The 14,896-nt window shown below is 62.7% G+C and overlaps 2 protein-coding genes across 2 annotated transcripts in view; both read left to right on the top strand.

The window, feature by feature from the left end:
- SRCIN1 (SRC kinase signaling inhibitor 1) overlaps positions 1 to 14,896 on the top strand; it is a 150,362-nt gene that overhangs the window by 127,290 nt on the left and 8,176 nt on the right. The window lies entirely within an intron of this gene.
- Positions 65 to 14,156, top strand: GPR179 (G protein-coupled receptor 179). Its single transcript, XM_055789772.1, is given in 14 exon segments — positions 65 to 896; positions 898 to 1,112; positions 1,892 to 2,000; positions 2,885 to 2,987; positions 3,139 to 3,335; positions 3,533 to 3,601; positions 4,024 to 4,133; positions 4,214 to 4,452; positions 4,881 to 5,019; positions 5,301 to 5,406; positions 5,494 to 5,640; positions 5,990 to 6,421; positions 6,423 to 6,632; positions 6,634 to 14,156. Coding segments are annotated over 14 exon segments (8,403 nt in total). The 5' UTR covers positions 65 to 269; the 3' UTR covers positions 12,334 to 14,156.

Raw genomic sequence — 14,896 nt, 5'->3', positions numbered from 1 at the left:
GGCTCCCCGGCAGCGCGACCTGCCCAGGCGGCAGCGCGGGGGTGGATGCGGGGGGGCTCCAGGCGGGCAGCGCCAGCAGCTGAACACGTTTGGGAGCCGCTGACGTCTGCTCCGGCATCGCCCACGGAGGAAAACAGGCGGCAGAGCACGAGTCTGGCCCCACGGAGCAGAGCGGGCTCCCGGCCGGCTCGGGCGCTGTGCCCACCATGCCCCTCCCGGGCCGGCCGGTGGCACCGCGGGGGGCCGGGGGGCTCGACTGAGCCCCCGCCATGGGGCCATGGCGGTGGCTGCTGCTCTGGTGCTTGCGCATGGTGCTGATCCACGGCACCATCCTGGGGGGGGCCCAGCGCCCACCGGAGAGACCCCCCCGGCCGGCAGGATGGTCCCCAACCCCGTCACCCTCCGGGGTGCCCACAGCGGAGCCGGGAGCGCCAGGGGACCCCGAGGGCTCGGCGGCGGCGCTGGCTTTCCTGCAGACGGGCGATGCGCAACGGCTGGCCCAGGCCAACTGCAGCCGGGGGGTCCCCGCGGGGGCAGCGGGGCTCGGCCCCCCCCCGGCGCTGCGTGCCGCCCTGCGTGCTGCCCCGGAGGCGCTGGCCCACGCCGCCAACTTCCTCAACATGCTCTTCCAGACCAACGACATCCGCGAGGCCAGCGTGGCCGAGGACGTGGAGTGGTACCAGGCACTGGTGCGCAGCCTGGCCGAGGGGCACCCATGGGTGCGCCGGGCGGTGCTCGCCCTCGACGCCCACCCGCTGGCCGCCAAGCCCCGGCTGATGCTGCAGGCCACCAAGGGGGACAGTGAAATCCTGCTGCAGGACGTCTCCGCTGCCGCCCCCAGCCTCGGCAACCTCAGCTGGGACAACGAGTGGTTCAACGCCCTCAAGTCCCAGCGAACCCCCCCCTCTCCGCAAGCGCGTGCTCAGCAATGACCTGCGCAGCATGGAGACCCCCAAATGGCAGCAGGGGGACAGCTACGTGGGGGAGCCGGGCCACGTGCGGTGGTCCCCACCGTTCCTCGAGTGCCGGGACGGCAGGTTCTTGCCTGCCTGGGTGGTCACGCTCTCCTCCGCTTTCTACGGGCTCAAGCCAGATCTCAGCCCCGAATTCAAGTAAGTGGTACCCGGAGGGGCTGTGGGGGGGGTGTAAGAGAGGGTTGGGGGGTGCCCTGGGTGCGTGCTGGGGGGGTAGCTGGTGGCATCACCCCAGGGTGCGGGGTGTGTGTCAGCACCCTGCCTGCATCCCCCGTGCGTGTGCGCGTGGGGGTATCTGCACATCCACAGGCATGGAGCTGCCCCCTGTCCCCCCTCGGCTGTGCCCGCGCTGCCCACCCCGGGCTGACACCCCCAGAGCCCCCTGTCACAGCCGCACTGGAGCGGGGGGAGCTGGGCTGGGGGTCTCCCTGGACTGGTGGGTCCCAGCTGCACCCCAGCACCCCCTGTGTGAGCTGGGGTGGGAGGCACTGGGGAGGGAAGGGGGCAACTGGGTTTAGTCCCAGAGCGGGGACACGGTCCCATGTCCAAGCTGTGTCCCCCTTGGAGCACCCAGGGGAGAGGATGGGTCCCTCAGGGTGAGGGGTGGCACACAGGGGCCACTCCAGCTCCTATTTCCCAGTTTGTTGCATTAAACCCCTGCCCCAGCTCCAGCCCCCCCAGACACGGCTGCAAGGGGGGGACACCCCTGCCCGGGGGTCCAGGGACGTTGCTGGCACCTCGCATTGTCCCAGTAGCCCAGGCACCAGCACACCAGCCACCCCCGCGGCTGCCCCTTCCCCTGCTGTCTGTCCCAGAGGCAGCGGTGGGGCACGGCCACCCTGGGTGGGGGGCGTGGGGAGGGGGGGGCAGGGGGGATGCCCCACACAGCCCCCTGGGCTGACCCCATCCCTCTGCAGGGGCGTTGTGCGGGTCGACATCGAGCTGCGGGATGTGGCCATCGACCAGTGCGCCAGCGGCCCGGGCTGGTTCGCGGACACCCACCGCTGTGACCTCAACAGCACCCAGGTATTGGCACCCAGCACCCTGTACCGCAGGGCTGGGGACCATCCCTGTCCCCCTGGCCAGGCTGTCCCTGCCACGTATCCCTCCCTCTGGGCTGAGCTTTATCCTCTCCTGGCTGATCCATCTGCTTGGTTCAGCTGCTCTGGGTGCCGCAGCCGAGGGGTTTATTGTGCAAATCTTCCTTCCCCACTGCCAGCGGCAGCGTGTGACCCGGCTGCTCCCTGCCCGGGCACCGCAGGGACAGCCGGGCTCCGGAGCCTGGCAGCCGGTGGGCACAGCACCCCCACCAACAGCCCCCAGTCCCCCCTCGGCGGTGCCCACCCAGTGATGCCTGAGCTCATTTCAAGGCTTGGCATAACCGGCAGCATCCCCAACCCCCTCAGCCCCCCAGCTCAGTGTGGGTCAGGGTCCCACCCCGCTGGCAAAAAGCTGTCCCCAAGGGAGAAAGGTGTCACCAGCTTCCCTTTCCCACGGGTGATGCCCTCTGGATGGACGGGCTTTGCCACCGGGAATCTCTCCAGAAAACAACAATACCCAGAAAAGCTGCCAGCCCGGCCCATGCGGGGCAGGATCTGGCCACGGGGGATTAGGGTGGCCATGCCCTGCCTGCCGCTGCCGTCATGGCTGGGCAGGATTAGTGCGCTTTGCTGCATTAGGTGTCCATTTAGGTTTTAGGGAGGGATTTGGGGGCCAAGCTTTGGTTTTTAATTCTGAAATGTTTAACCACTGATTCCTCCTGGGCATGGGGGAGGATGGTGTGGAGTCGGGTACCCACAGGCTGGGGGCTGCTGGAGCCCTGGGTGCAGGGGGGACATGGGGCTGGGGGGAACATATGGGGTGCAGGATGAGCCCTCGCTCTTCCGTGCATCTCAGCCTGTCTCCTTCAGTGTGTCCCCCAGGAGAGCCGTGGCTTCGTCCTCGGGAGGTACCTGTGCCGGTGCAAGCCGGGCTTCTACGGGGCTGGCGGAGTGGCCAGCGGTGCCCGGGCAGGTGGGTGCCATACCCAGCCCTGGGGTCCCTGTTTCATCCAGTGGCACATGGCTACAGCGCTGGGGTTGGGGGCTGTGGGGGGCGGGCTTTGGGAAAGTGCTGCCGAGCCCCGGGATGTGGTGATTTCACCTGGCCGCTGCTCTGTCCCCAGGCATGGCGGGGGCAGACGGGGGGTCCCGGCTGGCGTGCCGGCCCTGCCGCCAGGGATGTGCCACCTGTGAGGACGATGTGCCCTGCCTGATCCAGGAGGACTGGGCGCTGCGGGCGGCTGTCCTGTCCTGCCAGGCCTGCTGCATGCTGGCCGTCTTCCTCAGCATGCTCGTCTCCTACCACTTCCGACGGAGCAAGGCAAGGCATCCCCGGCATCCCCGCTGCCCGCCGCCCCCCTGCCCTGCTCCCCTCCCAGCCCAAACCCCAGGGTCTCAGGGGGACTCAGGGGGATGTCACAGCCTGGCACGCTCCGGGGCATCCTCGTGCCCTGGCTCCATCCCTGCCGGGCACCAGCCGAGGCTCCTGGCTGCACCCTGACGCCTCTGTCCCCGCAGAGGATCCGGGCATCAGGAGTTGTCCTCCTGGAGACCATCCTCTTTGGCTCCCTCCTCCTCTACTTCCCGGTGAGTATCCAGCTGCCCCCAGGGCTGAAAACCTCGGGGCTGGGGTTTAAGAGCTTGTGCAGCCTGGCCCTGGCCGGCTGCCCCCCGGGGGAGGGCGTCGAGCTGGCCCTGAGCAGGGCACGGGCACAACTCCACCTAATTGTTAATTTTGCTGGCACGGCCCCGGGCAGCTGCGGTATGAACCTTCTCGGGAAACCAAATCCCTTTTCTCCTGCTGGCTGCAGGAATTAATCCCTGCTCAAATCCCCTCTCCCTCCCGCTGGGGCGGATGCTGTAGATCCAAGGGGGAAGAGCAGCAGTGGGGCTGCCCCGAAAGCGGGTGATTTCTGAGCCTTTGGCTTGTGCTGCCCCCCCACCCCCACCGCCGGCAGGCAGGACCCGGCCCCCTGCCCCCCACCAACCCCCCTCTCCCACCACCCCAGGTGTTCATCCTGTACTTCAAGCCGAGCATCTTCCGCTGCATCGTCCTGCGCTGGGTACGCATGCTTGGCTTCACCATCGTCTATGGCACCATCACCCTCAAGCTGTACAGGTACCCGGGATGGGGGGGATGGGTGCTTGGGACCCGCGCGGTGGGGACGGGCTGGGGGCTCACCCCTCCACGCCTCGCAGGGTGCTGAAGGTGTTCCTGTCCCGCACGGCTCAGCGGGTGCACTACATGTCGAGTGGGCGGGTGCTGAAGATGCTGGGGCTGATCCTGCTCCTGGTGCTGTGGTTCCTGGCGGCCTGGACCATCGGGATGCTGGAAAACGCCGACAAGAACATCCCGCTGGTGATCCGCACCCAGACCACCCACGGGCTTCACTTCTACATCTGCAGCCACGACCGCTGGGACTACATGATGGTGATCGGTGAGACCAGCCCCCGTGGCATCCTGGAGGGGTCCTCACAGCCCCAGGACCCCGTCCTGTAAATGTGGCATGTGCTGTCTTCGTTTCCTTGTCTATTTAATCTGCCTGGAGCCTGCAAGCAGGGCTGGGGCACCTGAGCTGCTCCCCACCCTCTCCCCTGAGCGTCCCCAGGGCTCACCCTGGTGCAGGGTGAATCACCCTGTGCAGGCAGTGGGTGCCAGTGGCCGTGCTGGAAGATGCTCTGCACCAGTCCTGGCTCCAGCCACAGCACGTGCCGATGGCAGCCAAGCTGAACGTGCCCATCCTGGCAGGCAGCAGCACCCTCCCTGCAGCTCAGCATCCAGCGGTGCCACCCAAGAACACATGGTGATGGCAGCAGGGTGATGGGGGTGGATGCTCAGCATCGCTCCCCGGTTTCTCTCCCCCAGCCGAAATGCTGTTCCTGCTGTGGGGCAGTTTTCTGTGCTACGCCACGCGCGCCGTGCCCTCCGCCTTCCACGAGCCTCGCTACATGGGCATCGCGCTCCACAACGAGCTCATGATCTCGGCTGCCTTCCACGTGGTCAGGTAGGGCACAGCACCCCCAGGGTGCCCGGAACCCCCGCTCCCACCCCCGGCGATGCAGCGGCAAATCCCTGCGTGGGTCCCTGGGCAGGGGGGACACAAATCCCTGCGTGGGTCCCTGGGCTAGGGGGACAAATCCCTGCGTGGGTCCATGGGCTGGGGGAACACAAATCCCTGCGTGGGTCCCTGGGCTGGGGGGACACAAATCCCTGCGTGGGTCCCTGGGCAGGGGGGGCTGCGGGCGGCTCGGTGGGACCTGGCGCTGCCCTCCTCACCCCTTCCAGGTTCATCATGGCTCCCTCGCTGCACCCCGACTGGACCCTGCTGCTCTTCTTCGCTCACACCCACGGCACCATCACCATGACGCTGGTGCTGCTCTTCATCCCAAAGGTAACGCCCGGCCCGGGGACTCGGGGAGACGGGGCTCCCCGGCATTTTGGGGACCCCCTCAGCGAGCTCCCCCCTTGCCTCCCCCAGTTCCTGCACGCCGGCTCACCGCTGCGGGAGGAGATTGCGGCCGAGGTCTACGAGGACGAGCTGGACATGCGGCACTCGGGCTCCTGCCTGAACAGCAGCATCGCGTCCGCCTGGAGCGAGCACAGTCTCGACCCCGATGACATTCGGGTGGGTGGCACACTCAGGACCTTCTTTTGACGCTAGCTATGCAGCCCCGCGCAGAGTAAGAGGTGCCTTTTGCGATCTTTCTCCTGATGCAAAGCAGAAGGGGGGGGGGGGGGGCGCAAAGGGGGTGCAGGGCAAACCGCCACCTGCCACAGGCGGGGGAAAACTGCTGCTCCCCCCGGGCCGGAGGGACGGGCAACGCTGGGGCTTTGGGGACACGGGGACAGCCCGGCCCAGGGGGCCAAGCTGGGGTTTTGCGGGGTCGCCCCAGCCGCAGCCCCCGTGCGGTGCCATTGTACGTGCTCTCCTCTCTCCCCTCTCTCCGCCGCGTCCCCCCGCCCGCGGCACGCAGGAGGAGCTGAAGAAGCTCTACATGCAGCTGGAGGCCCACAAGACGTGGAGGATGGCAGCCAACAACCCCCACCTCCCCAAGAAGCGCAGCTCTCGCCGCAGCCTGGGCCGCTCCATCCTGCGCCGCGTCGCCGAGCTGCCCGAGGCGGTGGCACACCGGGGCAGCAGCAGGGAGCGTGGGGTCACCCCGACACACCGCGGCTCCTCGGCCAAGCGGCTCCCCGACGCCGGCGGGGCCAGCCTGCGGATGCGGGATGATGGCTCCCGGCGCCGTGCCACTGCCCTGCGCAAGTCGCACAGCACCGAGGGTCCCACGCAGGTGCCCTGGGGAGGCTCGCCCACCTCCAGCCACCCCGGGGAGCCGGCGGGGGGGAGGAAGATGATGGCAGTGACAGCCTTGGAGCAATCCGACAGCGAGTCCCTCGACGCCACCCCCACTTGTGTGCAAGTCAGCTAGTGCCCACAACCTGGCAGGGCACGGGCAGCCCCCCCTGCCCCGCGCAGCCCCCTTGCAGAAGTCGCTCAGCGTCGTTGCCGGTGCGTGGGACGAGGCCCTGCTTGCCGCCAGCCAAGCCGCACGGGAGGAGTGGCACGCCAACCGGCCCCCCCTCCGCCCCAGCCTCGGGGCACCCCACGTGCCAGGGACCCCCCGAGGAAGCCAGGAAGCCCCAAAGCCCCAGTGCCTCCCTGCCAGGCGGCTCCAGCCCCACCGAGGGGGGCTCCCAGGAGGACACGTCCCCCCCTGGCAAGGTGCAGAAACACGTCACCTACGCACCCATCAAGAGCATCAGCGTCGACAGCTCCCACTTCCCAGGGCGGGTGCGCGTGGCTGTGAGAAGGACCCCCCCACCACCACCCATCCGCTACCAGAGCCTGGGGCAACGTGCCACACCAGCTGGGGACAGCCCAGAGCCACCCACGGAACCCCTGGCACAGGCGGGAGAACCGGAGGGAACACCGGTGGGGGTGGCGGAGGAAGATCCGAGGTGCACATCCCCCCAGGGGGGGAAGGGCAGGCTGCTGACCGCAGCCTCCATCCCGGCCCAGGTCTGCCCCTGGGAGCTGGTCCAGGAGGAGATCCTGAGCCGAAGGGAAAAAGCTGCCGAAGCAGCAGAGTCAGGGACCCCCGGTGACACACCAGCCACCCCCCCCAGCTTCAAGCTGTCCTCCCAGAAGTCCTCCATCCGGGGTCTGGGACTCGCCATCAAAGCCTTCAACCGCTCCAGGGGGAAAAGCATCTTGAAGGGGAAGAGGGAGGGCGAGGGGAGCCTCAGGAAGAGGGGCAGCAGGAGGGAGAGGCCCAACCTAGCAGAGACAGCAGTTGTGTCCCTTGGGGGGATCAGCCAAGACCCCGCCGCAAAAAGCCCTGAGTGGAGCCGGCAGAGGCCCGGCAGCGAGCCCCCTGCCCACTCACGGCAGGGGGCTGTGGTCCCCTGCCAGCACAACAACAACGCTGGCACTGCTCGGGAAGCCGCGGGCTCAGGGGATGGTGGGGCAGGACAGTGGGACAGCCCAGCCCCAGGGTCAGGGGATGGGGGGACACTGGCAGAAGAGCCCAGCGCTCCCTGGGGGGAGGCAGATGCCGGTGGGGGTCTGGAGCCATCTTTGGGAGTGCACAAGGTCCCACCCAGCGCTGGCCACCAAGGAGCTGAACACCCCCGAGAAACCCCGGTGGTGGCCGGCAGCGGGAGGGCACAGACCCATCCCCAGCAAGGGGCCGAGGATCCCACGGCAGAGCTGGGCAAGGACAGTCCTGCAGCCATCGTGAGACTGATGGCACCAAAAGAAGGGGGGGCCAGCAGGTCCATCCACCCCTGGGACCACACAGAGGTGGAGTGGCCACATGCAAAACCTGCCGCAAGCAGCCCCTGCCCATCCCCTGAGAAGCCAGGGGCTGAGGTTTGTCCCCAGGGAGCTCCAGGTGTCCCACCAAGAAAAGGAGCTTTGCTGCACCAGCAGGCGATTGCTTCCCGGGAGGACATCGGCATCCCACTGGGCAAGGAGAGCCTGGCCAAGGCATTGGAGAAGGGGGGCAGCCAGCCCGAGCCCCTCATTGCCAGGGGGGCCCAGGATGCTGAGAGGGTCCCTGCAAGGAGCCGGAGCGTGGAGGTGGCCCTGGCTGCAGCAGAGAAACGTGGCAGCATGGTGGGCAGGCAGGCAGGGGTCCGTCCTGAGGACACCCAGGCAGATTCCACCGTTAAAATAGACACTGGCCCCTGGGAGGGGAGCGAGGGGGAGCGCTGGGACCCGGGCAGAGCCCTGAGGAAGGGCAGCAGCGAGGGGGACCCCCGGCACCAGGGGGAAAAGCTGGGCACGGAAAAGCCAGCAAAAACCTCGGAGCTGCCACAAGCGGCTTTGGAGAAAGCAGGCAGCGTGGTCTGCCCATGGGAGACGGGGGAACAGGGAAGGACCATCAGAGCAGAAATCTGCCCCTGGGACGCGGAGGGGGCTGAGCAGCAGCGAGAGAGGCAGCAGCCGGCCAAGCGGGTGAAAAGTGTCAGACCAAAATCCCTGGGTTTGCCGAGAGCGCAGGACAGTGGGAGCAGCCTGCGAGCAGCCGGCCAGCCCTGGGGCAGCGCCAGCAGCAAGGGACCTCCACCGAAACCCGCGCCCAGAAGCTCCGAGCTGCCAGAAGTGACCTCGAGGAGCCCAACACGGGCTTCGGTTTGTCCCTGGGAAGTGGCAGCAGCTGACAGCGATGCAGAAGTTTGTCCTAGAGAAAAAGGAACAGCCTTACCCAATGCAGGAAAGTTGGGTGATGGTGAGATTTCCCAAGCGAAAAACGGGATTTCCGCAGACAAAGCAGCCCCGAGGAGCACGGGAGAGACGGCTGCAGCCACGGCCAAGGAGAGCGGCCAGCGGGGACCCCCCTGCCCTGGGGAAGGTGCAGAGCAGCTAGGCACGGGGCTCACAGCAAAACACCCAGCTCTGCCCAAAACATCATCCGAGCAAGCAGGAACTATCGATAGCAAAAAGGCCAACATTTGTCCATGGGAAGCAGAGGATGAGCCACGCGCTACAACAGAAATATGCCCCTGGGAAGAGCCTGCAGCTCCGCTGAGGAAGGATAGACCGAGTCAGGACATATGTGGGATTTCCAAAGGGGAAAACAAACCAGGATCAAGAGGACTTGCAGATACCAAAGCAAAGCTGACGGACACCAAGGACCATCAACCAGTGTGCAGGGACACAGGGATCTTAGGAAAGCTCATTAGCAAAAGCCTGGAGAGCACAAAAACCGAGTCCAAGAAATCCCAGAGTGTGGAGAGCATTAAGGACGAGGTCTGTCCCTGGGAGAGCCTGGGCACGGAGCAGCCCCCAGCAAAACCCCGCGCTGGGAGCCCAGACATGACCAAATTGCCTTCAAAGAAATCCCAGAGCGTGGAGAGCCTGAAGGCAGAGGTCTGTCCTTGGGAGGCTCAGGAGCTCGAAGCCACCGATAAAGCAGAAATCTGTCCCTGGGAGGTGGCTGTCCCACCATCAAGTAAAGAGAAACCAAGACAGGGCAGAGATGGTCTCTCCGCAGTCAGCAAAAGCCCTTCCACAAGTCAAGACCTATTGAAAGAGATGAGAGAGAAAATAATCGGAAAAAAGGAGAAATCAAGCGCAGACCGTGAGTCCATCTGTCCCTGGGAGAGCATAGGCATGGAGCAGCCCCCAGCAAAACCCCGCACTGGGAGCCCAGACATGACCAAATTGCCTTCAAAGAAATCCCAGAGCGTGGAGAGCCTGAAGGCAGAGGTCTGTCCTTGGGAGGCGCAGGAAGCTGAAGCCACCGATAAAGCAGAAATCTGTCCCTGGGAGGTGGCTGCACCTCCCTCTGCTCAGCCAAAGGCAAAGCTGGGTGCTGGGGGGAGTTCAAAGGGGGAAAAGCGCATCACACGTCAGGCAGCGTTAGCCAGCCCGGAGAGATCCCTGGAGAAGGGCAGCAGCGAGCGAGAGGCCGTTTGTCCCTGGGAGAGCCTGAGCACAGAGCAGCCCCCAGCAAAACCCCGCGCCCGGAGCCCAGATCTGCCCAAATCGCCTTCAAAGAAATCCCAGAGTGTGGAGAGCCTGAAGGCAGAGGTCTGTCCTTGGGAGGTGCAGGAGCTCGAAGCCACCGATAAAGCAGAAATCTGTCCCTGGGAGAGCCTGTGCACGGAGCAGCCCCCAGCAAAACCCCACGCCAGGAGCCCAGATCTGCCCAAATCGCCTTCAAAGAAATCCCAGAGCGTGGAGAGCCTGAAGGCAGAGGTCTGTCCTTGGGAGGCTCAGGAGCTCGAAGCCACCGATAAAGCAGAAATCTGTCCCTGGGAGGTGGCTGTCCCACCATCAAGTAAAGAGAAACCAAGACAGGGCAGAGATGGTCTCTCCGCAGTCAGCAAAAGCCCTTCCACAAGTCAAGACCTATTGAAAGAGATGAGAGAGAAAATAATCGGAAAAAAGGAGAAATCAAGCGCAGACCGTGAGTCCATCTGTCCCTGGGAGAGCATAGGCATGGAGCAGCCCCCAGCAAAACCCCGCACTGGGAGCCCAGACATGACCAAATTGCCTTCAAAGAAATCCCAGAGCGTGGAGAGCCTGAAGGCAGAGGTCTGTCCTTGGGAGGCGCAGGAAGCTGAAGCCACCGATAAAGCAGAAATCTGTCCCTGGGAGGTGGCTGCACCTCCCTCTGCTCAGCCAAAGGCAAAGCCGGGTGCTGGGGGGAGTTCAAAGGGGGAAAAGCGCATCACACGTCAGGCAGCGTTAGCCAGCCCGGAGAGATCCCTGGAGAAGGGCAGCAGCGAGCGAGAGGCCGTTTGTCCCTGGGAGAGCCTGAGCACAGAGCAGCCCCCAGCAAAACCCCGCGCCCGGAGCCCAGATCTGCCCAAATCGCCTTCAAAGAAATCCCAGAGTGTGGAGAGCCTGAAGGCAGAGGTCTGTCCTTGGGAGGTGCAGGAGCTCGAAGCCACCGATAAAGCAGAAATCTGTCCCTGGGAGAGCCTGTGCACGGAGCAGCCCCCAGCAAAACCCCACGCCAGGAGCCCAGATCTGCCCAAATCGCCTTCAAAGAAATCCCAGAGCGTGGAGAGCCTGAAGGCAGAGGTCTGTCCTTGGGAGGCTCAGGAGCTCGAAGCCACCGATAAAGCAGAAATCTGTCCCTGGGAGGTGGCTGTCCCACCATCAAGTAAAGAGAAACCAAGACAGGGCAGAGATGGTCTCTCCGCAGTCAGCAAAAGCCCTTCCACAAGTCAAGACCTATTCAAAGAGATGAGAGAGAAAATAACTGGAAAGAAGGAGAAATCAAGCGCAGACCGTGAATCCATCTGTCCCTGGGAGAGCCTGGGCACGGAGCAGCCCCCAGCAAAACCCCGCGCTAGGAGTCCAGATCTGCCCAAATCGCCTTCAAAGAAATCCCAGAGCGTGGAGAGCCTGAAGGCAGAGGTCTGTCCTTGGGAGGCTCAGGAGCTCGAAGCCACCGATAAAGCAGAAATCTGTCCCTGGGAGAGCCTGGGCACGGAGCAGCCCCCAGCAAAACCCCGCGCTGGGAGCCCAGACATGACCAAATCACCTTCAAAGAAATCCCAAAGCGTGGAGAGCCTGAAGGCAGAGGTCTGTCCTTGGGAGGCGCAGGAAGCTGAAGCCACCGATAAAGCAGAAATCTGTTCCGGGGAGGTGGCTGCACCTCTGCTCGCGAAAGGAGCAGTCCCGGGCAAGGCAAGCCTCCCACCACAAAAAGCAGGTGCCTCCAAACCACCAGAGAAGGGGAGCAGTGAGCACGAGGTCATCTGTCCATGGGAGAGTGTGGGCACAAAGGAATTCTCCCCAAAGTCTTCTACAGAGAAAGAGCTGCCCAAGAAGTCCAGCAGCACAGACAGCAAATCTGATATTTGTCCCTGGGAAGCAGCAGAGCCTACCACGTCTGAGAAGGAAAGCTTCCAGCCAGGGATGCACCCACAGGGAGAGCACAGAGCATCTCCCGCTGCAACGGGAAAGTCAAAGCTGGTAGCAGGAGCTAGTGCCGTGTCTCCAACAGCCCTGCTGAAAAAACCCAAGGGCATATCTGATGGCAAGGCTGAGCACAAGCCCCTGTGTCGCATCCTGCCAGGCATCCAGCCCCCGCAGGGCCGCAGGGCAGAGCCACTGCCTCGGGGAGCAAGTGCAGCTCCCACGGTGGGCAGCAGCCTCAGCCCAGACGCCAGCATAGCCCAGGTTTGTCCCTGGGAAGCAGAAGAGGCTCCATCAGCATCTGACAAGACCAGCACAGACACAAGGAAAACCTCCGAGGTGTCCGTGGGAGGTGGAGAGCGTGGATCCCACTCCGACCCTCTGCAGGCAGGGCAGAGCCAGGATGAGCCCCCGGGACGGAGGCAGGGGGGTGAGTGAAACCAAACCCGCCGTTTGCCCATGGGACCACGAGTAGCTCCCTCCACCTGACCACCAGCCAGCTGCAGACGCGGCTTTCACAAATGGAAAGCCCTGAGCTGAAGGCTGGTGCCTCCCTGAGTGGGGACAGAAGTGGCCACCAAAGCCAGCAGCATGGCCACGCTCCCAGCGGGCTCCAGCAGTGGCCACCAGCCAGCCAGGCCTGGGGACCAACGCAGCGAGGGGACAGTTAACATCTGCCTTCATCGACACTCAGGCCGGGCAGCAGCCTGCAAACACCATCCGTCCTTCACCTACAGGCACCTGGCCCAGCACAGGGTCCCCTCGGTCCAAGCCCAGCACCCAAATACATCGGAACAGCCCTGGCGCCAGCCTCGCTCGCTGCCACCAGCACAGCGGACACAAAGCTGCGGCTTGGTGGCTACAGACCCTCACCCACGAGCTCCCCAGCAGCTCAACAGCCTCCTACCACATGGGGAGGTTTACAGCGAGGAGGGGCTTGCTTGGCACCCCGAAATACGCAGCCCCACAGTCTCAGCAAGCTGGACCCTGAAACAAAGGGAGTCAAACCAGGGCAGCAAAACAATGCAGCTGGGGAGGAAAACAGCTTTCCAGGGTTCCCGCAGCCCAGCTGATGTCCCCCAGCACTGCTGTCACCTCTATTTTAAGCCAGGGTGGTTTCTGTAAGCGCTGCTAGGTCCAGGCAAGTTCTGAAGCCTGGGATAAAGACCTGTTGTTCCCAGCCAGCCCCACATTTTGCTTCCTTAAAGTCATTTACCTTTAAAAGTCCTCTGAAGTCACCGAGCCAGCCACAAGACTTCCACACACACCAAGCAAACCTGTCTGCTGTTCTGGTCCAGCGCCACCAGCCCAGCGCTTGCACGCCGCGCTTTGGCGATGCCCAGCACCATCTCTGTTCCCAGACGCCTTTGCCTATCGCTTGACCCGGGTGGGATAAACCCAAACTTCAGGCCACCCCGCTGCTCTGCTTTTACAAACCTCCACATCCACAAAGGCTGAGATGGGTATTCCTGATACTAACCTCTCCTCTAACTTTACAGCACTGCTACACTTCTAATTCTTGCAGCAACTCAGCTGTTAACATGTTTGTCTTAACTAACAATGCCACTAACTTTTCAAAGCACTTTGTCGTTACTGGCTTCTTCACTCATCCTGTGTGTGCACGTGTGCAAACACGCCCAGGGCTCCCCTTCCCATCACAGGAGAGTTTTCCCCATCAGCATTTCCACCGGCACTAGCAAGCCTTCGCTTTTACAGCCCATCTGTAGAAGAGCTGGATGCCTTTTGCCGTCCCACATTTCCACTTCTCCCTGTGTTGGCAAGACCCATTCCTTTGAGGCAGATGCAAAGAGACTCCTGTACGACAGAGAAGGTGCGGAGCCCATGGAGGCACTACGACCTCCAGAGCATCAGACAAGGCTCCCAGGTTTGCCATTACTCCAGCCTGCCCACTCACAAATGCAGGAGGGAAGGGATGCAGCCACACGCATGGGGAAAGCCTCAGGATCAGGAAGGCAGCGGCTGGGAAACAACAAAGCCTCCAGTCTCCCCAGATTTGTCCCTCTGCTCCACTTAGATGGAAGCAAATAAAGAGACAGCTGAAGTGAAGGTTTTGGCTCTCCCTCTGATCTCCACGCAAGGCTGGGGCTCATGCTTGTCCTGCCGTTCTTTTGTCCCTTACTTCCACTCTCCTTAGAAAGTGGTGTTGCTGTTGTCTGTGGTCTTCAGCGCTGAACGTCAAACGACCATCCAATCGTGTAAGTAAATGTACATACAGAAAATAAAAAGTGTTATCTACAGAGCGCATGCTTAGTGGCTGATTTATGGGGTGTGGGTAAGATACTAAACATGCTCAAGGAAGAGGTGCAACAGAAAGCAGCGAGGCTGTAAAGGAAACCCAGGAACAGTAGTGGTTTAGATGCAACGGTCTGAATATTGGCAGAGGAGATGGGGAGCCAAATGCTGCTAGACTGGCAGGAAAGGCCGTTCTCCCAGCAAAGCCGGTCACTCCACCGGAAAACACGCTCTTTTCATTCAGAGCCAAAGCTGAAGAACCTTGTCTGTAGGTGCTGGTTGAGGAGTCGCGTCCATACCTGCTTGTGAGCTGCCTGAGTCACACCAGACACAAACCAGGCAGCTCACACTAATTTATTTTAGCTCCTAGCCCTGCTCGCACATGCTGGAGCATCTCTCTTCAGCTCATGAATGAAGCGTAGGCAGAAGGCTCAATATAGTAGGTTCTTTCAGGAAAGGCAGACAGATTGTGACACCCCTCTGATTTCCAAAAAGATGAAAGGGATTCCATCGCTGGCTCCTCTCCTAACAGAGCATGAAGATGATATTCTGCCCTTTCAAAAGAACATCACAAGAAACACTGAACAACTCTGCAAGCATAAGGAGCCATAACCCTTTTACAGCACACCCTGTAAAATCTCTGTCAAGGAAGAAGAAAAAGAAAACTTACTTAACTCTTACAATCTCTGGAAAATGACTGGTTAAAAAGCAAGCCAAAGTTGAAAAAGAAAAAGCTTTGTTATGCGAC

Source organism: Falco peregrinus, chromosome 18, assembly GCF_023634155.1.
Source record: "Falco peregrinus isolate bFalPer1 chromosome 18, bFalPer1.pri, whole genome shotgun sequence".
Classification (NCBI taxonomy): Eukaryota; Metazoa; Chordata; class Aves; order Falconiformes; family Falconidae; genus Falco; species Falco peregrinus.
Note: the sequence above shows the minus strand (reverse complement) of the source record. Positions and strands in the feature narration are given on the sequence as shown.